Genomic DNA, 20908 nt, shown 5'->3' on the forward strand with positions numbered 1-20908 from the left:
CGGACGCTCTTGGGCGATTGCATCTCTGGTCATGCTTTATTCAGAGGAGTTTGAAATGCACAGGGGGGCTCGGACCTTTTCTGGAATCTCTGGGGAGCTGGGAGCCAGGACTCCTGGGTTCTATCCCCAGCTCTGGGAGGTGAGTGGGGGCTAGTGGTTAGAGCGGGGGAGGGGGGAGGGCTGTGAGTCAGGAGTCCGGGGTTCTGTTCCCTCACAGGGATCTTTGAAAGCTGGGGGAGAAGCTGTGAGGGGATATTAATAATGCACAGCACTTTGCTCCAAACTCCAGCGGAATTAGCACAGAGTCCCCTCCTGGCAGCATCAGACTCTGTCTCAAGCCCCTGCCCATCCAGGGATCCCAAAGACCTTTGCAAGGGAAGGTCACCATTGTCATCCCCCTTACAGAGAGGGGGAAACTGAGGCACAGCCGGGGGCAGGGAAGGGCAGAGCATGCCGGTTATACTGAGACACTAATGGCCTGTGGGGCAGCCAGTCACGCAGATGGGGCATCAGCAGAGGAATAGCCCCAGAAGGGCAGAGAGGAAAAGGGAGGCCCAGGGGACGATGCTGCCCAGGGTGAAGGGGTCCCAGGCCAGAGTCCGGGTGGCACTGCTGGGCTGCGCTTTGGGCGCCGGGCTGCACTGGACCTTGGTCAGTTCGTAGGTGAACACCCCCGATTCCAGCGTCTTGATGCCGCAGGCTGCCTGGGTAGCGCAGCCCCGGGCTGCAAACGGGATCGCGACTCCACCTGTGTGGGGAAACCAGAGCCGATCAGACGCGGCTCAGCCTAAGCCCCTTCTGTGATGCCATGATCGGGCCCCGGGTGGTTCTCCAGGGACCTCGTCTCCAAGCCTAAGCGGCCTTGGGGTAGCTCCCAACCCGGTTCATAAATTCTCAGGCCAGGAAGGACCCCTGTGATCAGCGAAGGTGGCGTCCTGGGTAGTGTAGGCCACTGGACTTTAAAGCCAGGTTTTCCACACCTTGGATCATTCTCATGGCTCTTCTCTGACCCCCCCCCACACACACACACCACCACCCCAACACACACCCACACGCTGCAATTTACCACCATGTTCCCCGACACCAGCACTGCACACAGGATTCCAGCAGCGGTGCAACCAGTATCAAGCATGGAGGTAAAATAAACCTTGGGGTGTTGGGGGAACCCTGCTTTTCTTCCTGCGCGGTCCTCAAGATGCACCCACTCTTCTTTGCAAGAGGCCCTGGCCTCTGAATCGTTATCACTGGCCCAGCAAAGGGAGGTCCTGCACGCCACGTGACGGCATCTCTGCTATGGCAAAGAGGGCCATGCAGAGCCCCTGACCTGGGGTACCCAGGTATGGGGGGCACTTGGAATAAGGGGGAGTTGCAGGGAGTCCCTGGGGCACAGGGGGTTCTTAGGGGGTGCAGTGTGCTCATCCTACAGAGGCAATGAAGCGACTGACCCTCCGGGAAGATGTTTCACCTAGTTGGACAAGCTTGCCGTCTGTTTTTTTCATGCAGTATCTTTCTAGGGCAGCTGTGGTAGGCAGCAGGAGAAATTGCTCTCTGCATGAATCTCTGACTTCAAAAATATTCCCTGAGAACCCTTGGAGTTTGAACAGAGATTAAGGGGACAGCCTGCATGCTGTTTGCATCCACCTCTGTTCCAGGACTGGCAGAGACAGTGTAAACAAGCAAACTGCCCTAAGGAAATACTAGACTTTGCCCCACGGATTTCTCCTCCAGTGGGAAACTGACCTACAAGGCCACAGAATTCTGCTGCTGCTCAGCAAAGGGGGTAAAATATTTTTACCCCTTTTGACCAGAGCGGTTCACCAAAAATATGCAAAGGGACTCCAAGTCTTGCTGGAATGTGCAGGGGGGCTGGGAGCCAGGACTCCTGGGTTCTTTCCCTGGCTCTGGAGGGGAGTGGGGTCTAGTGATGAGAACAAGGGAGCAGGGAGCCAGGACTGTCCCTTGCTCTAGATGGGGAATGGGATCTAGTGGTTAGAGCGGGGGCCTGGGAGCCAGGACATGTAGGTTCTATCCCTAGCTCTGAGAAGGACGTGGGGTCTAGTGGTTAGAGAGGGCTGGGAACCAGGACACCGGGGTTCTGTCCTTGGTTCTGGGAGGAAAGTGGGGGCAGTGAGTTAGAGTGGGGAGGGCTGGGAGCCAGGACACCTGGGTTCTATCCCTGGCTCGCGTAGGGGAGTATAGTGGTTAGAGTAGGTGGGTCTGGGAGCCAGGACTCCTGGGTTCTCCTCCTGGCTCTGGGAAGGGTGCAGGCCCTAGTGGTTAGAGCAGGGGGGGCTGGGAGCCAGGACTCCTGGGTTCTCCCCCTGGCTCTGGGAAGGGTGCGGGGCCTAGTGGTTAGAGCAGGGGGGGCCTGGGAGCCAGGACAGAGCCCGATGATGCAGCTTTTCCTTTTGACCAACGGCCTCTTTGGTTTCGGCTGTTGCTAAGCAAAGGGGCGTCCCCGGCTCCCTGGCTCAGCCGGCCCGGAAGAGCCCCAGGACCCCCCCCCCGACTCCCTGGGGGTTTAACCCTCCCCGGAGCAGCGGAAGCCGCACCTTGCGCCAGCGTCCCGACGACGTCAGCACATCGGTTGGCGCCTCCCGTGCAGTGCAGGGCCCCGTCGCTCTCGCAGCTCTCGAAGCCCGGCGCGTAGCAGGCCGGGCACTGCAGCCCGTTGCGGACGCTGCTGATGGCCAGCCCTGAAAGGCAGCGGGAGAAAGAAGGTTTTGCTCCGGGAAGAAACCGTGGCCGGAGAACGAAGGATGGGCAGGACCCTCCCGGGCCATCCACCCGGCACATCGTCCCGCTCAGCCAGCCAGCTCCCCCACTCCTCCAGCGGGCAGCTGTCCCGCCACCCCTCTCCTCTGGCGGCTAGAAACATCCTGACTTCCAGCCTCGGTCGCTTCCCGGCCTGTGTGTTCCCGCGCCTGCCTCCCCCACCAACTTCCATTGCTCTTGTCCCTCGGGGCTGCTTCCCCGCGTCGTGTCCTGGGGCACACGCCGGACCAGTCAGGGCTGGCGTCTGCCTTGCTCCTTTCGAGAGACAAAACCCAGCAGTTCCCAGGGGCTTCAACCCGCCTCGCTGGAAGGACCCATCTTTCTCCGCTTGCAGGAGCTCCAGTCCGCTGGGGCCTGTCGAGCGACGGAGGCCGAGATGGGTGCTTCACCCAAAGGGATTGAAGAAAAGGTGTCGGTAAGAAATGGACCTCGAACCAAAGCAGTGGCTGGTTGAGTCTGAGCCATTCAAAAGTGTCTTTTTAGGTCCATTTCTTTGTCACCCTTCCTAACTCCAGTCCTGCTCCTTGTCCGCATCGCCTAGGTCCTCTTGTTAAGAAACCGGTTTGACTTTTTCACCTAAATCCGAGGTTTGCAACCTCTTCATTTGCGGGCCCCTAAAGAATTCTGAATGGAGATGCGGACTCCTTTGGAAATCCTAGACATCGTCTGTGGCCCCCCCGCAGGCGTCCGCGGACCACAGGTTGAAAACCACTGATCTCAGCCCACCCGGGGCTGCTTTTGAACAGAAGCGATGATGAACTGCCGGTACCAGGGCGAGCTGCTGGGTCTCTTTAAAGGAGCAAACAAAGCGGATTGTGCCTCTGACTGGCTCAGAAAAGGGCCGGACTTTGCAGCGCTGGGGAAATCCGGGACTGGGAGGTGTGGGTTGGGGTCACCTCTGCAATCAGCAGCCACGGAGGGGAGGGGACCAGGGGCAGAGTTTCCCAGCCCACAGACACTTGAGGGACTGCAGGCTGCAGGCATCTGGGCTGACGTAGAGCATTTTAAGGCACCCATGGTTACAGGGCGGGCAGTGACCCCTTACTGGTCCAGTTTGCACCCCAGAAGACGCCCCCTGAGAGCAATCAGGTCTCCTCTCAGCCTGCATTATCCCAGGCTAAACAAACCAAGCTCTCTCGCTCATAAGACTGGGTCCCCATGTCTCTGATCAGCCCAGAAGCCCTGCTCTGCACCTGGCCCACTTTGAATTCATCTGCCTTGAAGGTGGGGGACCACAGTATCCAAGGAAAGGTCTTACCAGGACAAAGGCATTAAAACTTCCCTCTCTCCCCTGGACATGTCTCATCCCCACTTGCTTCCCATGAAAAATGACCTCCCCCTCAACCGCACGCTTGCCCCAGGGTCTTCAGCAATCTCCTGGCTTTTCCCCGAGGCCGGGAATAGCAGCCCCTTGGCGGTTTGGGGTTTGACCCAGGTGCTTCCCTGCGCCTGCAAATCCGACCCGCCACCGGGGCACGTACTGGAGGGCGTGGACTCAGCGTTGCAGTCATCGGTCTTGCAAATTTCCGACTGGATCTCCACGGCCACCGTGGCCCCGAAGTAAAAAGCCAGGAAGCCCGTGAGGTTCTGGCGGGAGCTGGCGCAGGACTGGTATGTGCCCGAGTTCTCCGCGCCTGTTGGAAAGGCAGGGAAGCGAGAAGGGGACGTCACGTGCCGGTTACACCGACGGAGCCACCGTGCCCGCACGGTCCCCGCTAAATATCGGCATGAGCAGATCCTCAGAGGCGGGTCTCCCACAGCCAGGTGAGGGCGCTAACCACCGGGCAACACAGCCAACTTCTCCCCAGCCCCGGGACCATTCCGCTCGCCGCCCCCAACAGAGCAGCTCCGAGAGCAGAGATTAGATGGGCCTGGGGGTCTCCCTTGTTTCTTTCCCAACGAGAAATGCTTGGCCTGACTTGGGATCGCACCTCCAGGGGAGAGATCATCCCAGGCAGAGAGAGGGGCCTCCCGCCCAAGGCCCCGACCTAGGAGAGTCGGGCACCCCAGCGGATTTGGGCCCTGAACCCCAGCCTTTCCCTCTGTATTTTTTTCCTTGGCTCCTCACTCAGCAGGACGGCCACTGAGCCGCGGCTCGTTCCAGGATGCACCCCCCTCCCCTTGCCACCTTATAACCATCACCAGCCGTCTCTGTAGGAACGCAGGGCTGGAAGCAGTGGGGGGTCCGTCCCGTGGTGCCCTCCTTGCTAGGCTCAATTCCAGGGCCCAGACTGGCATTGCCCCCCCAAACCATGGGAGGGGTGTGGCATCATCCCACTGGGCGGGGCTGCCGTCCCTGGGCCATCACGCTGAGCGGGATGGGCACTTCCCTTTGGCTGTCATATCGTCCCTGGTGACAAGAAACTGAGTGCCCAGGTCTGGGGGGCCCCTCGCTGCCGGGGCCCCCCCTGCGATCACCTGGCGAGTGCCCCGTGCCACCGCTAGTTGGAAGGGACCTCGAGAGGGCATCCAGTCCAGCACCCGGCGCTGAGGGCAGACCAAGGCGACCGAGACCAGCCCTGGCGGGCGTTCGTCCAACCTGGTCGGAAAACGTCCGCTGATGGGGACCCCACGACTGCCCTTGGGAGCCGATTCCAGCCCACCCACCCCCCTCGCTCCCCGCTGCCTTTCAGGGCTGGATTCCGCTGGCTGCATTCAGACACACGCCAGCTAGGAAGCCTCGTGGCAAACGCGCCCAAGAGCAGGGTTCCCGCCGCACGGGCGCGTCCCGCAGCCGCCGCGAGGGGACTCACCGAGCGTGTTGTGCTCTCGAACGATGATGCAGGCATCCTGGGGCGGGGAGCAGGTCTGGGGGGCCGGGTGGCAGCTTTGTCCAGTTTTGCAATAGAAACAGGCCAGAGGCATCCCTGAAAAGAGAGATGGGGTGGGAGGGGGCCGCGGGGGGGAGAAACTCATCTTTGTACCCAACCAACGTCTGGCTTCCCAATTTTGGGGAGACTCTTATCCTTCCTGGGCCCTGTCCACGCTACAGCCGTTACAGGAGCACGGCTCACGGTGCCGCGGCGTGGCACCGCAGCGTAGATGCTTCCTACCTTGGAAGAAGGGGCTGTGACAAAGTGGGCACGTTCCGCCACGTTTTTATGAAGCCGATGCGTGCCTCAGTTTCCCCCGGACTTGGCACTGCTACCCAGTGGCCCGGGAGAAAGGCTGAGTGTGCAAAAGCCCTTGTAAGTGTGCAATAGCCCCGCTCACCTACAGCCACCCTTGCTCAAGGGGACGCTATGCCATGCCAGGGCTGAGGAGCGGAAGAAACCACCAAGGGGCTGCGACGTCTCCTGCATTCCCCCGATAATAACCCACAAATGTTACCCCAACGGGTCCCGACGGCGGCGGAAAATTTCCCATCCCGGCTATTCGTGGATGGCAAATGGACCTTGGCAAAGGGATGAATATTCTGACGTCACCCCCCGCCCCCCCGATTGCCTGGGGGCCCAGATGACCCAGCCGCCCCAGAAACCGAGGCCAGGGGCAGCCAGGAAAGCAGAGGACGGAGCAGTTCTTACAAAACAGGGGTGCATCGACATAGCTTTCACCATCATCGGCAGCCGTTTGCTTCGGGCCCCTTTCCCCATGAGTTCTCCGTGCACCGGTCTCTTCACAGAGGCTCTGACCGTTGCCTGCACGTGGCACCATCTTGCCCCAGGAGCCGTGGGTCAGACCCAGCTCTGCCACCATCTCTAGGGCTTGCGGCTAAGTGACCCCTTCTGCTGTGTGTCACCTCTCGCCCCCCGGCCCTCCTGGAGTGCGCGGGGTCCGACTCATATAGCCTTCAGGCTCCGCCCACTGCCCGCAGCCTCGGCAGCGATTGGTGGTTGATCAGAGCCAGCTGGGCCTCACCTCCACCTGATTGGCTGGGCTTGTTCCCCACCCACAGCCCATTGGGTAGCGGGGGGCGTTATTTTGTCTTTGTTTTTCCCCGCCCACACGACAGTGCACTCTGCCACACCCCGCCCACAGCCGAAACGCTGAACGGCCAGAAACGGAATTGATTTCGGGGGCCAAAAACGGTCATATTCGAAGCCAGAAATGGCACCTGGTGCATCATGGGAGGTGAAATTCAGTTGTCTCCTGCTCCCATTCTCCTGCCTGGGCTACAGGTCTCATGATGCACCCAGCTCCCAGCCCCCCTGCCCTAACTACTAGACCCCATTCCCCTCCCAGAGCCAAAGAGAGACCCAGGAATCCTGGCTCCCAGCCCCCCTGCCCTAACCACTAGGCCCCACTCCCCTCCCAGAGCCAGAGAGAGAACCCAGGAATCCTGGCTCCCAGCCACCCTGCACTAACCACTAGACGCCATTCCCCTCTGAGACCTGAGAATAGAACCCAGGAGTCCTGCCCTGCCCTAACTACAAGACTCCATTCCCCTCCCAGAGCCAGAGAGAGAACCCAGGAGTCCTGGCTCCTAGACCCCCTTCTCTAACCCACTAAACCCCATTCCCGTCCTACAGTGGGGCGGGGGGGGGGGAACCGAGGAGTCCTGTCTCCCAACTGGCCCTTCTCTAACCACTAGACCCTACTTCCTACCCAGATCCAGGACTAGAACCCAGAAATCCTGGCCTCCTCTCTCCTCCCAGAGCTGGGGAGAGAACCCAGGAGTCCTGGCTCCCAGCCCGCCCGGCTCTAACCAATAGACCCACCTCCCCTCCTAGAAGGAGCACAAGGTCCCTGAACTACAGCTCCCACGAGGCACCGTGGCAGCGTTTCTGGATTGAAATTTTGTATGTTTCGATTTTCCCTGGACAGCTTGAAATGTTAGCTGGGGGAACCCCCTTCCGCCCGCCCATTTTCCAACCGACCTGGGGTTCGGGGGTGTCTCATCCGCAGAACACAGGGAGCTCCGCTAGAGGGCTTACAGGCTCTTTAAAATGGGACCACCCCCCTCCTGCACGCTACGGGGTGCCCTGCCCCCCCAGGCTGCCGCCTCCACCGCCGGCGACTCACCCGTTCTGTTCGGAGCGGCCGCGGTCGCCTGGAGAGCGGCGAGGACACAGAAGGTGAGGAGCGCTTTCGTCATGACGGAGGAGAGCACGGGGTCGTGATCGGCGCTGAGTGGGGCCTGCAGGACAGCAAGGGCCGACAGGCCAGGTGGTTAGCAGGCAGGGGCCAGGGCTGGGAGCCAGGACTCCTGGGTTCTAGCCCCGTCTCAGCCACGGACCTGTTGCGTGGGAGCTAGGACCGATCAGGTCTCTGAGCCTCGGGGGTCTGAACCTGAGAGTTAGAATGTGGCCGGGACTAGAAAGAAAATGAAACGAGTTAAGTCCACTAGGAGATATATCAGCATGGCCAGAGTGGGTCAGAGCAAAGATTCATCCAGCCCAGAGTCCTGTGTCTGGCCCTGGCCGGTGCCAGGTGCTTCAGAGGGAATGAACAGGGCAATTATCAAGGGATCCAGCCCCTGGCGTCCGGTCCCAGCTTCTGATGTCGGAGGCTCAGGGACCCCCAGGGCAGGGGGATGCGTCCCTGACCAGCTCCAGGAACTGATCTCTTCTGAACCCAGTTATACTTCTGGGTTTCACAACATCCCCATGGGCACCATTTAGGGACGGCAAGGGGGGCTTCCGTCCCCCCACCCCCCGAGTTTCCTACCACAGCGGGGTGCAAACAGGAAAACGAACCGCTGCTCCAGGCTCTCGCCGGAGGAAGCCGCAGCCCTTAGCTGAGTCTGAGTGGAGCTGTCTGCATGGCTCTGTCCACCCCCACCCTGAGCAGAGCCCCCTCCGGCTGGGCGGCTGAGAGCCTGGGCGCCCATCAGCCCCCCCCTCCGCCCCCGCCAGCCCCCGCAGCCAGCATCAGCGCTAGCAGCCCCGGCACCAGAGGGCACTCAAAGCCCTTCCTGTGGGGAAATAGCTCCTCCTTCCCCCGCTGGTGGGATGGGAGCCAGGGGAGGGCAAGTCCTGGCCAGCCTTGGCCCAGAGAAGGGACCTGGTGCGTGCTGATCTCCATGAGTCTCCCCCACAAAGCCAGGCTGTTTTATTTCCACTGTCACCGTCGGTGCTGCCCTGAGACTTTCAGTCTCTTATGATGGAAACCAGAGGACGTTATTGTCCGTACCTCGGCGTCTCCATCAGCAAATACAAATGGTTTCTTTCTTCAATTATTCTACGGACCCAGGGACTTTTTCACCGTTCCTGGGAGGCTCTTAATCGTACCAGTTTGTTACAGCCTGGGAATAGATCTCTTTCCTAACTTCCTTAATATCTGAGTACGGCCTAGATATGACATTGCTTAGAGGGCAAATTTTCTTGATAACATTTAACACGTCTCGTGTCAGATTGTATTTTCATTATGGCACGTTGAGAATCATCCAGTTGGGTCACTGTAGGTACATACTCAGGATTCCTACAGTACATTATAAAACAACAGTTTCCAGAGGCTACAACAGGCTTTTAGATCAGTCCTTTGTAAATCTAAGTTCAATTTATGCATTCGTTTTTATGATTTTAATCTTTACACCTTGAGTTCCTTGAACTGGAGGGTGTTTCATTTGTGCTGGAGAATGCATTGTATAAATATATTACAATGTTTAAGACTTTATTTCTAGTTACTGAGTAACTTAATAAGAAAAGAAAAGAGATCACCATTGTAAAAAGCGATGGACTTCAGAAAAGCAGACTTTGACAACCTCAGGGAACTGATGGGCAGGATCCCCTGGGAGAATAACAGGAGGGGGAAAGGAGTCCAGGAGAGCTGGCTGTATTTTAAAGAATCCTTATTGAGGTTACAGGGACAAACCATCCCGATGTGTCAAAAGAATAGTAAATATGGCAGGCAACCAGCTTGGCTTAACAGTGAAATCCTTGCTGATCTTAAACACAAAAAAGAAGCTTACAAGAAGTGGAAGATGGGACACATGACCAGGGAGGAGATAATGCTCAGGCATGTAGGAGAGAAATCAGGAAGGCCAAATCACACCTGGAGTTGCAGCTAGCAAGGGATGTTAAGAGAAACAAGAGGGGTTTCCTCAGGTATGTTAGCAACAAGAAGAAAGTCAAGGGAAGTGTGGGCCCCTTACTGAATGAGGGAGGCAACCTAGTGACAGAGGATGTGGAAAAAGCTAATGTACTCAATGCTTTTTTTGCCTCTGTCTTCACGAACAAGGTCATCTCCCAGACTACTCCACTGGGCAGCACAGCATGGGGAGGAGGGGACCAGCCCTCTGTGGAGAAAGAAGTGGTTTGGGACTATTCAGAAAAGCTGGATGAGCACAAGTCCATGGGGCCAGATGTGCTGCATCCGAGAGTGCTAAAGGATTTGGCAGATGTGATTGCAGAGCCATTGGCCATTATCTTTGAAACCTCATGGCAACCAGGGAGGTCCCGGACAACTGGAAAAAGGCTAATGTAGTGCCCATCTTTAAAAAAGGGAAGAAGGAGGATCCTGGGAACTACAGGCCAGTCAGCCTCACCTCAGTCCCTGGAAAAATCATGGAGCAGGTCCTCAAGGAATCAATTCTGAAGCACTTCCCTGTTACCTTACCCAGGGAAAAGGGACCTACTTAGCCTGGGGCTAATATATCTGCCTTCTATTACTCTCCTGTAGCCATCTGGCCCGACCCTGTCACAAGAGGGACCTAGACAAATTAGAGGATTGGGCCAAAAGAAATCTGATGAGGTTCAACAAGGACAAGTGCAGAGTCCTGCACTTAGGACGGAAGAATCCAATGCACCGCTACAGACTAGGGACCAAGTGGCTCGGCAGCAGTTCTGCAGAAAAGGACCTAGGGGTTACAGTGGACGAGAAGCTGGATATGAGTCAACAGTGTGCCCTTGTTGCCAAGAAGGCCAATGGCATTTTGGGATGTATAAGTAGGGGCATTGCCCGCAGATCGAGGGACGTGATCATTCCCCTCTATTCGACATTGGTGAGGCCTCATCTGGAGTACTGTGTCCCGTTTTGGGCCCCACACTGCAAGAAGGATGTGGAAAAATTGGAGAGAGTCCAGCGGAGGGCAACAAAAATGATTAGGGGACTGGAACACATGACTTACGAGGAGAGGCTGAGGGAACTGGGATTGTTTAGTCTGCGGAAGAGAAGAACGAGTGGGGATTTGATAGCTGCTTTCAACTACTTGAAAGGGGGTTCCAAAGAGGATGGATCTTGACTGTTCTCAGTGGTAGCTGATGACAGAACGAGGAGTAATGGTCTCAAGTTGCAGTGGGGGAGGTTTAGGTGGGATATTAGGAAACACTATTTCACTAGGAAGGTGGTGAAGCACTGGAATGCGTTACCTAGGGAGGTGGTGGAATCCCCTTCCTTAGAAGTTTTTAAGGTCAGGCTTGACAAGGCCTGGCTGGGATGATTTAGTTGGTGTTGGTCCTGCTTTGAGCAGGGCGTTGGACTAGATGACCTCCTGATGTCCCTTCCAACCCTGAGATTCTATGATTCTACGATATTCTATGATAACATTTTTATCTACTGGAAATACACCTACAGGTTTCTTAGAGCTGATGGTAAATCTGTGTTGGCCAATCTACGGTAAAATTTTCTTTCCAATTATCACCTGAAAAGCTTTTTGTTCTTCCTTTTTTTTTAAGCTAGTGCCAAAACGAACTTCTCTAATTTATTAGTTATTCCACCTTTTAGAAGAATATTTGAGGGGAAACTCAAGTACTTTAGACTCAACTTTTTCATGAGAAATGAGATACACAAATTAAAAGGGCGTATATTTGCTTGCTTATAATTTTCCAAAAGGCAATATAAATTAAATTTTAAAAGTATGTGGGTGTTTTAGAGTGATTGGTGTCACGTGGTAAGGACAATGATACTGAGCAAATATGCTGCAAGGATTTTATTTGCCAGTTAAAGTTGTTAGTTTTTGTATTAAGGCTCCAAAGCTGATATAGCAAAGTAAATGCCAAGAAATGCATATTGGAAAACATAATCCCAACTACACATATAAAATAATGGGGTCTAAATTAGCTGTTACCGCCAAAGAAAGAGATCTGGGAGTCACTGTGGAGAGTTCTCTGAAAATATCCACCCAGTGGGCAGCAACTGTCAAAAAAGCGAAGAGAATTTTGGTAATGACTAGGAAAGGGACCAATAACAGGACAGAAAATAACATCTTGGATCTATATAAATCCATGGGACGCCCACATGTGGAATATCGTGTGCCGATCTGGTCAGCCCATCGCAAAAAAGAGCTATCGGAATTGGAAAAGGTACCAAAAAGGGCAACAAACATGATGAGGCAGATGGAACGGCTGCCGTATGAGGAGAGATTAGAAAGATGGGGACCATTCAGCTTGGAGAGGAGACGACTGAGCGGGGACATGAGAGAGGACCGTAAAATGTTTTCAGAGATAGTGGCGATAGTGGATAAGGCGGTGTTATTTACTCCTTCTCATAACAGAAGAACTAGGGGTCGCTCTGTGAAATTACTAAACAAAAGGAAGTATTTCTTCACACAGCACCCAGTCAGCCTGTGGAACCCCTTGCCAGAGGATGTTGTGAAGGCCAAGACTAGAACAGGGTTCAAAAAAGAACTAGATCAGTTCCTGGAGGATAGGTCCAGCCATGGCTATTAGCCAGGATGGGCAGGGATGCAACCCCTGCTCTGAGTGTCCCTAGCCTGTTTGCTAGAAGCTGGGAGTGGATGACGGGATGGGTCACTCGATGAATCCCTGTTCTGTTCATTCCCTCTGATGCACCTGGCATTGTCTTCTGGGAGTAGCCAGGATACTGGGCTAGATGGACCATTGGTCTGACCCAGTCTGGCCGTTATTATTCTCTTACGATCCCTCAAGGCTTGGGGGTGGGAATATCTTGCTGTATTATCTCCTGATTGTTCTAAATTTACACAAAAATGTAAAATGGGGCTTTCACTGGGGTTTGTATCTCTATTTCTCTTTCTTCATACAGGAATTAGATACAGTGCGCCCGCCACCTGATTCTAAGTTATTATCTGCCAAAAAACTAGAGTTTTCAGCTGCCTACATAGCTCCTGGAATGATGGTTCAAGGTTTCCCCCACCCCCAATCTGAAATGGTGCCCCTGGCCCTGGCAGCGAGTGCCACAGGCTAGCTGTACCCTGGGGGAAGCAGCACGTCCTTATGTTTCTTTGAAACCTGCTGCCTCGTCATTTCATCGGGTGACCCCTGGCTCGTGTGTGATGAGAAGGAGTAAATAACACTTCCCTTGTCACTTTCTCGGCACCAGTCAGGATTTTACAGACCTCTCTCCCATCCCCGCTTGGCCGTCTCTTTTCCAAGCTGAAAAGTCCCACTCTTATGAATCTCTCCTCATACGGCAGCCGTTCCATCCCCCTCATCATTTTTGTTGCCCTTCTCTGCACCTTTTCCAATTCCAATAGATCTTTTTGAGACGGGGCGACCGCATCCGCACGCAGTGTTCAAGATGTAGGAGTACCATGGGTTTAGATAGAGGCAACATGATATTTTCAGTCTCATTATCTGTCCCTTTCTTAATGATTCCCAGCGTTCTGTTCGCTTTTTTGGCTGCTGCTGCACATTGAGTGGATGTTTTCAGAAAACTATCCACAGTGACTCCAAGATCTCTTTCTTGAGTGGGACCATCTAATTTAGTCCCCATCACTGTATATGCAGAGTTGGGATTATGTTTTCCAATGTGCATCACTTTGCATTTATCAACCTTACATTTCCTCTGCCATTTTGTTGCCCAGTTTGGTGAGATCCCTCTGTAGCTCTTTGCACGCAGCTTTGGGCTTAACTCTCTTGAGTAATTTTGTATCATCTGCAAACTTGGTCACCTCACAGGGTTTTCCAGATCAGAGAATCATAGAAGATCAGGGCTGGAAGGGACCTCAGGAGGTTCTAGTCCAACCCCCTGCTCAAAGCAGGACCAACACCAACTAAATCATCCCAGCCAAGGCTTTGTCAAGCCTGACCTTAAAAACTTCTGAGGAAGGAGATTCTACCCCTCCCTAGGTAACCCATTCCAGTGTTTCACCACCCTCCTAATGAAATAGTGTTTCCTATTATCCCACCTAGACCTCCCCCACTGCAACTTGAGACCATTACTCCTCGTTCTGTCATCACCTACCACTGAGAACAGTCTAGATCCATCCTCTTTGGAACCCCCTTTCAGGTAGTTGAAGGCTGATATCAAATCCCCCCTCATTCTTCTCTTCCGCAGACTAAACAATCCCAGTTCCCTCAGCCTCTCCTCGTAAGTCATGTGTTCCAGTCCCCTAATCATTTTTGTTGCCCTCCGCTGGACTCTTTCCAATTTTTCCACATCCTTCTTGTAGTGTGGGGCCCAAAACTGGACACAGTACTCCAGATGAGGCCTCACCAGTGTCAAACAGAGGGGAACGATCACGTCCCTCAATCTGCTGGCAATGCCCCTACTTGATGTGACGAAGTGGGACTGTTCTTAATGTTTCCTCTGAATAGTGTGGGGGGTGCCTCAGTTTCCCCTACGCAGTTCTTAAGTATCTAGAGGGTGGGATAAGGGGGTATGATCATTGCAGAGCCCTAGAGGGCAGGTGTGTGCAGGGGTCTGGACACAGAGAATGGCCGACACCCTGTTTCCTGGCAACTGATGGCCTGGGCCCTTCCCCCCTTCAAGGTGAGAGCTAAAGGGTTGGAGAACAAAGGAATCCGGTGACCTCCTGGCCCGGGAAAGGGACAAAGCCCAGGGGAGGAGGGGCTGGAGGGAGTTTCAGTTTGGGGCTGGCTGGGACATGGAGTGAAGTGCAGACGTGGTTGTCTGACTCACTGCCCACCAAAATGGACCCAGCCGAGGGGTCCCGTTCTCTGCACCTGCAAGCTCTGTGTTAGACCATGTTCCTGTCATCTAATAAACCTCTGTTTTATTGTCTGGCTGAGAGTCACGTCTGACTGCGAAGTTGGGGTGCAGGACCCTCTGGCTTCCCCGGGAGCCCACCTGGTCGGACTCGCTATGGGAAGCGCACGGAGGGGCAGAGGATGCTGAATGCTCCGAGGTCAGACCCAGGAAGGTGGAACCGGGTGAGCTGTGTGTCCTGCAGACAGGCTGCTCCCAGAAAGGCGACTTCCCCAGAGTCCTGACCGGCTTCGTAGGGAGCAGTTCCAGAGCATCGCCCAGGGACTGCGTGACACTTATACATCCCAAAATGCCATTGGCCTTCTTGGCAACAAGGGCACACTGCTGACTCATATCCAGCTTCTCGTCCACTGTAACCCCTAGGTCCTTCTCTGCAGAACTGCTGCCAAGCCATTCGGTCCCTAGTCTGTAGCGGTGCATGGGATTCTTCCGTCCTAAGTGCAGGACCCTGTACTTATCCTTGTTGAACCTCATCAGATTTCTTTTGGCCCAATCCTCTAATTTGTCTAGGTCCCTCTGTATCCTATCCCTACCCTCCAGCGTATCTACCTCTCCTCCCAGTTTAGTGTCCTCTGCAAATTTGCTGAGAGTGCAATCCACACCATCCTCCAGTTCATTAATGAAGATATTGAACAAAACCGGCCCCAGGACCGACCCCTGGGGCACTCCACTTGATACCGGCTGCCAGCGAGACATGGAGCCATTGGTCACTCCCCGTTGAGCCCGACGATCTAGCCATGTAAGGCCATGTTGAGCAGGAACAGTGGGACTCAGAACACCCACATTCTATTCCCGGCTCAGACACCCGCTTGAGTCATATCGTTGCTCCATGCCTCGGTTTCCCTCATCTGTTAAGTGGGGAGACCGATCCTTCCTGAGTCTAGCTAGAGTGCAAGCATGGGGACTGCCTGTCATGAGCCGCTTATGCAGCCGCTGATCTTGGTCAGGGTCTGCACAGCGCCTTTTACAAAGGGGCCCTGATCTCGGCTGGGATCTGTGCAGCGCCCGGCACAACAGAGACAATAGCGGGGTCTGTGCTCTGCCCGGAACAAGACCTGATCTTCCACTGCAACATCTCTGGGGGAGACAGCACCTGCCGCTCCCGGACGCCCATCGCTAACCCGAGCCACCGGCTGCTACCGCAGAATTAAGAATAATAAACGTACCTTTGGTGATCGTGGGCTTCAGAGGACCGCCGCGCGTCCCGCTCCGAAGTCTCAGTCACCAGCTGTGGCCACAGCCCTCACCCTTACTTCCTTTCGAGCAGAAGCAAAGGCTGGTTCAGACAGAGAACGGAAGTGACGAGAGAAAGAAGACGCAGCAGCAAACCTCAGGATCCTGGTTACTGCTCGGTGCTGGCAGCGTAACTAAGGGAATCAAAATAATGACTGAAATGTGTGGGGAGCAGCTGATGCCCTAGGCAGCCCCGTGGGAGGTGTGGCCCTGGGTGGTTCTGAAGATGGACAACGCTCTGGGCCTAAAACACAGGGGAGACGCCGAAGGCGAGGTAGAGCTTGATTTTCGTTCTGTTTTTGACATCCCCATAAGCAGGCCAGGGAAATGAGGGCTCAAAGAAATCAGCACGAGATGGGTACACAACTGGTGCAAAGACCCTCCTCAAAAAGTAGCAACCAGTGGTCAAACTGGGAGGGCGTCTAGTGGGCTCCCGGGGCCAGGCCTGGGGCTGGTACTCTTCCATACATTTATGAGTGACTTGGGTAGTGGCGTGGGGAGCATGTCTCTGAGATCCGCAGCTGACCCCACGCCGGGAGGGGTTGCAAGCCCTTTGGAGGGCAGGCTGAGAGTTCGAAAGGGCCTGGACAAGTCGGAGAATTGGTCTGAAATCAACAGGAGGAAATTCCGTTGAGAGAAGAGCGAAGAACGTCACTTAGAAAGGGAGAACCCAGGGCACAGCTACAAACTGGGGGATCACTGTACAGCTGGGAAGAGTCTGGGGGCCAAAGAGGGTCACAAATTGAACCTGAGTCACAAAGCCACGCTGCAGTAGCGTCCTGGGGTGCATTCACAGGAGTGTCGTCGGTCAGACACGGGAGGTCACTGTCCTGCTCTGCTCGGCACTGGAGAGGCTCCAGCTGGAGACCTGGGTCCACCCTGGGCACTGTGCTGTAGGAAAGATGGGGACAAACTGGAGAGTCCAGAGGAAAGATCGTCCCTGGGACCCCCATCACGCCAGGAGCTGCACAGACCCTGACCGATTTAGAGGCCCCCCTTGTGCCAGGCGGGACAGACACCTTGACCAAGATCAAAGCACTCGTTGTGCCAAGATGGAAGACGTCACACCTCAGGCCTGTAACAAAAGCTAGTGAGCAGGGTGGAAACTGGGCCCAGACGCAGGCAGGGGGGGCTTTAATAAATGGAGTTTCCCTGACAAAAACGCACAGGTTGGAACACGCACTCCCTGGAAAGGAAACTGAGACCAAGAGCTCCTGAGTTTGTCAAGGGACAGGGAGTTGGGTGTGTTCTTGTCCCGTGACTCGGCTGGGAGCCCGTCTAGCGGAGGTGCATTTCGTACACTAGCTGTCGCATGGACCTTGCTAACGCTCACTGAAAGTTTCCTCCTGCACTTTGATCTCCTCCCATTGCAGAGCAGGTTCCAGACTAGCAGCCGTGTTAGTCTGTATTTGCAAAAAGAAAAGGAGGACTTGTGGCACCTTAGAGACTAACCAATTTATTTGAGCATGAGCTTTCGTGAGCTATAGCTCACTTCATCGGATGCATACTGTGGAAATCGCAAAAGACATTATATACACAGAGACCATGAACCAATACCTCCTCCCACCCCACTCTCCTGCTGGCAATAGCTTATCTAAAGTGATCATCAAGTTGGGCCATTTCCAGCACAAATCCAGGTTTTCTCACCCTCCACCCCCCCACAGACAAACTCACTCTCTTGCTGGTAATAGCCCATCCAAAGTGACCACTGTCTTCACAATGTGTATGATAATCAAGGTGGGCCATTTCCTGCAGAAATCCAGGTTCTCTCACCCCCTCACCCCCCTCCAAAAACCACACACACAAACTCACTCTCCTGCTGGTAATAGCCTATCCAAAGTGACCACTCTCCTTACAACCTGCATGAAAATCAAGGTGGGCCATTTCCAGCACAAATCCAGGTTTTCTCACCCCCCCATCCCCATACACACACAAACTCACTCTCCTGCTGGTAATAGCTCATCCGAAGTGACCACTCCCCCTACAATGTGCATGATAATCAAGGTGGGCCATTCCCAGCACAAATCCAGGTTTTCTCACCCCCCCCCCCCCCCCAACACACACAAAGCAGGTATTCGTGTCCACATAGACAAACCCTTAGTTTGGAGCGAAGTTTATTTCAGATGCATGGAAGCATCCGTGTTGGCTGTTTGTTGTTTGGAAATCGGTTTCTCTGCTGCTTTGTTCTATTTGCTAATAAACCTCCTTGTTTTAAGAAGGCTCGTTACGGGATAGCAGTGATCACAGCTTCCTGGAAGAGAGAGACGCAGGGCTGTGCGGGAACGGGAATTGCCAATTTGTGGGGAAATTGTGATGTTTGTATTTCTTAACAAATCTGAATGCAAATCATTAATGTCAACGCTTCCTGCTAGATGGGTATTTGGGGGGAAAAAACATTCGTTGTGGGTCAATCAAAGCATTTGGTTTCGATTTTCATGTTTTAAAATGGTTTTTACACAATTTTAAAACAAAACAGATCCAAATGCTTGACAAAGAAATGAAAAATCAAAACGTTCCCTCCCAAAAAAGTAGAAGCTGCGACCATAGTGCATTTGCTTTCCAGCTTCCCCCCCAAATGAAATTTCATCAAAATCGACACAGTCCCATGGGGAATTTCGGTGTCGCTGAAATGGTGTTTTCCAGCAGAAGAACATTCCCGCCAGCTCTAAAGAGGTGCCTAGTTGGACCAGGCCAGGAATAAATGGTTGGGACACAGGGGTGGGGCGCCCACACTTGGTCTAAGAGTCGGAGAATTGCAAGATTCCACTGTAAGCCAGAGAGAGGCACGAGACCGGATATCTGGGGGAAGACCGGGGATCCCACTCCTCCCACCAATCTAAGTGGGAAGTGTTTGGCGCTGTGGGGGAGCTATGAATGACCAGAAACCAGCTCTAGGTTTATGCACAGACTAGAGGAAAATCGCTTCACACAGAGCTGTTGTGGTTTCAGGGAAGCGGTATATTAGCCCATGGAATATATGCGCTCTCCAGCTCCCTGCCTAGCACATCTGTTCTTTACATCGACTGATTCATACGGAAAGTGGGAAGCAGCAGGATGTGGTTTATTAAAAATACCATGCACCTCACAGTGACACTAAGGGAAGCCACAGCAGTGACAACAGACCAGAAGCCAACGCCCAGTGGGGTGTAGCTTTATGGATCATTTCATTTACAATAGTCAAAAAAACAGGAAAACAGTCTGGTAAAAGATTTCACCATTCAGGCACGGCCAATTCTTTCAATGTTGGATGATTTTCTTTCTTCACATTTGTCAAATAAAAAAATATTAGTTTCTAGCTCTTGTGACCACGAAGAACAGTTCAAAACTGAGAATTCAGTGTCCCATTCTGGCTGTTGATAAATAGAGGAGGGGTCAGAGAAGAGCCACGAGAATGATTAAAGGGTTGGAAAACCTGCCTTAGCGTGAGAGACTTCAGGAGTTCAATGCATTTCATAGAATCATAGAATATCAGGGTTGGAAGGGACCCCAGAAGGTCATCTAGTCCAACCCCCTGCTCGAAGCAGGACCAATCCCCAACTAAATCATCCCAGCCAGGGCTTTGTCAAGCCTGACCTTAAAAACCTCTAAGGAAGGAGATTCTACCACCTCCCTAGGTAACGCATTCCAGTGTTTCACCACCCTCTTAGTGAAAAAGTTTTTCCTAATATCCAATCTAAACCTCCCCCATTGCAACTTGAGACCATTACTCCTCGTTCTGTCATCTGCTACCATTGAGAACAGTCTAGAGCCATCCTCTTTGGAACGCCCTTTCAGGTAGTTGAAAGCAGCTATCAAATCCCCCCTCATTCTTCTCTTCTGCAGACTAAACAATCCCAGCTCCCTCAGCCTCTCTTCATAAGTCATGTGCTCTAGACCCCTAATCATTTTTGTTGCCCTTCGCTGGACTCTCTCCAATTTATCCACATCCTTCTTGTAGTGTGGGGCCCAAAACTGGACACAGTACTCCAGATGAGGTCTCACCAGTGTCGAATAGAGGGGAACGATCACATCCCTCGATCTGCTCGCTATGCCCCTACTTATACATCCCAAAATGCCATTGGCCTTCTTGGCAACAAGGGCACACTGTTGACTCATATCCAGCTTCTCGTCCACTGTCACCCCTAGGTCCTTTTCCGCAGAACTGCTGCCTAGCCATTCGGTCCCTAGTCTGTAGCGGTGCATTGGATTCTTCCATCCTAAGTGCAGGACCCTGCACTTATCCTTATTGAACCTCATCAGATTTCTTTTGGCCCAATCCTCCAATTTGTCTAGGTCCTTCTGTATCCTATCCCTCCCCTCCAGCGTATCTACCACTCCTCCCAGTTTAGTATCATCTGCAAATTTGCTGAGAGTGCAATCCACACCATCCTCCAGATCATTTATGAAGATATTGAACAAAACCGGCCCCAGGACCGACCCCTGGGGCACTCCACTTGACACCGGCTGCCAACTAGACATGGAGCCATTGATCACTACCCGTTGAGCCTGACAATCTAGCCAGTTTTCTACCCACCTTATAGTGCATTCATCTAGCCCATACTTCCTTAACTTGCTGACAAGAATACTGTGGGAGACCGTGTCAAAAGCTTTGCTAAAGTCAAGAAACAATACATCCACTGCTTTCCCTTCATCCACAGAACCAGTAATCTCATCATAAAAGGCGATTAGATTAGTCAGGCATGACCTTCCCTTGGTGAATCCATGCTGACTGTTCCTGATCACTTTCCTCTCATGTAAGTGCTTCAGGATTGATTCTTTGAGGACCTGCTCCATGATTTTTCCAGGGACTGAGGTGAGGCTGACTGGCCTGTAGTTCCCAGGATCCTCCTTCTTCCCTTTTTTAAAGATTGGCACTACATTAGCATTTCATTTCGTGTAACAAAGAGAAGGTGAAGGGGTGACTTGATCACAGTTTTAAACGGGGGAAAGAAATTTGATCGTGGGCTCTTCAATCCAGCAAAGGTCTAACGCAATCCAATGGCTGCAAATTGAAGCCGGACAAATCCAGATGAGAATTAAGGCACAAATTTTTAACAGTGAGAGTAATTAAGCAGTGGAACAGCTGGCCAACCCCCCTGGTGGATTCTCCATC

At 53.5% G+C, this 20908-nt stretch overlaps 1 protein-coding gene across 1 annotated transcript; it reads right to left on the reverse strand.

Annotated features, from left to right (window-relative positions):
* Positions 1 to 509: 509 nt before the first annotated feature.
* Positions 510 to 15830, reverse strand: LOC141977429 (phospholipase A2 inhibitor and Ly6/PLAUR domain-containing protein-like). Its single transcript, XM_074938906.1, has 6 exons — positions 15750 to 15830; positions 7738 to 7852; positions 5529 to 5642; positions 4257 to 4409; positions 2553 to 2696; positions 510 to 748 (listed from the first exon to the last, which is right to left on the reverse strand). The coding sequence occupies exons 2-6, from the start codon at positions 7808 to 7810 to the stop codon at positions 510 to 512; spliced, it is 723 nt and encodes a 240-aa protein (XP_074795007.1). The 5' UTR covers positions 7811 to 7852; positions 15750 to 15830.
* Between the last annotated feature and the right edge of the window lie 5078 nt (positions 15831 to 20908).

This window comes from Natator depressus, chromosome 24 (genome assembly GCF_965152275.1).
Source record: "Natator depressus isolate rNatDep1 chromosome 24, rNatDep2.hap1, whole genome shotgun sequence".
In the NCBI taxonomy this organism is placed as follows: domain Eukaryota; kingdom Metazoa; phylum Chordata; order Testudines; family Cheloniidae; genus Natator; species Natator depressus.

Excerpts from the sequence above, each read along its gene's own strand:
- LOC141977429 (XM_074938906.1), bottom strand. The coding sequence starts at position 7,810 with ATGACGAAAGCGCTCCTCACCTTCTGTGTCCTCGCCGCTCTCCAGGCG. Across the intron at positions 5,643-7,737 it reads GGCCGCTCCGAACAGAACGG|GGATGCCTCTGGCCTGTTTC; the intron begins GTGAGTCGCCGG and ends CTCTCTTTTCAG. Across the intron at positions 749-2,552 it reads CGTCGGGACGCTGGCGCAAG|GTGGAGTCGCGATCCCGTTT; the intron begins GTGCGGCTTCCG and ends TTCCCCACACAG.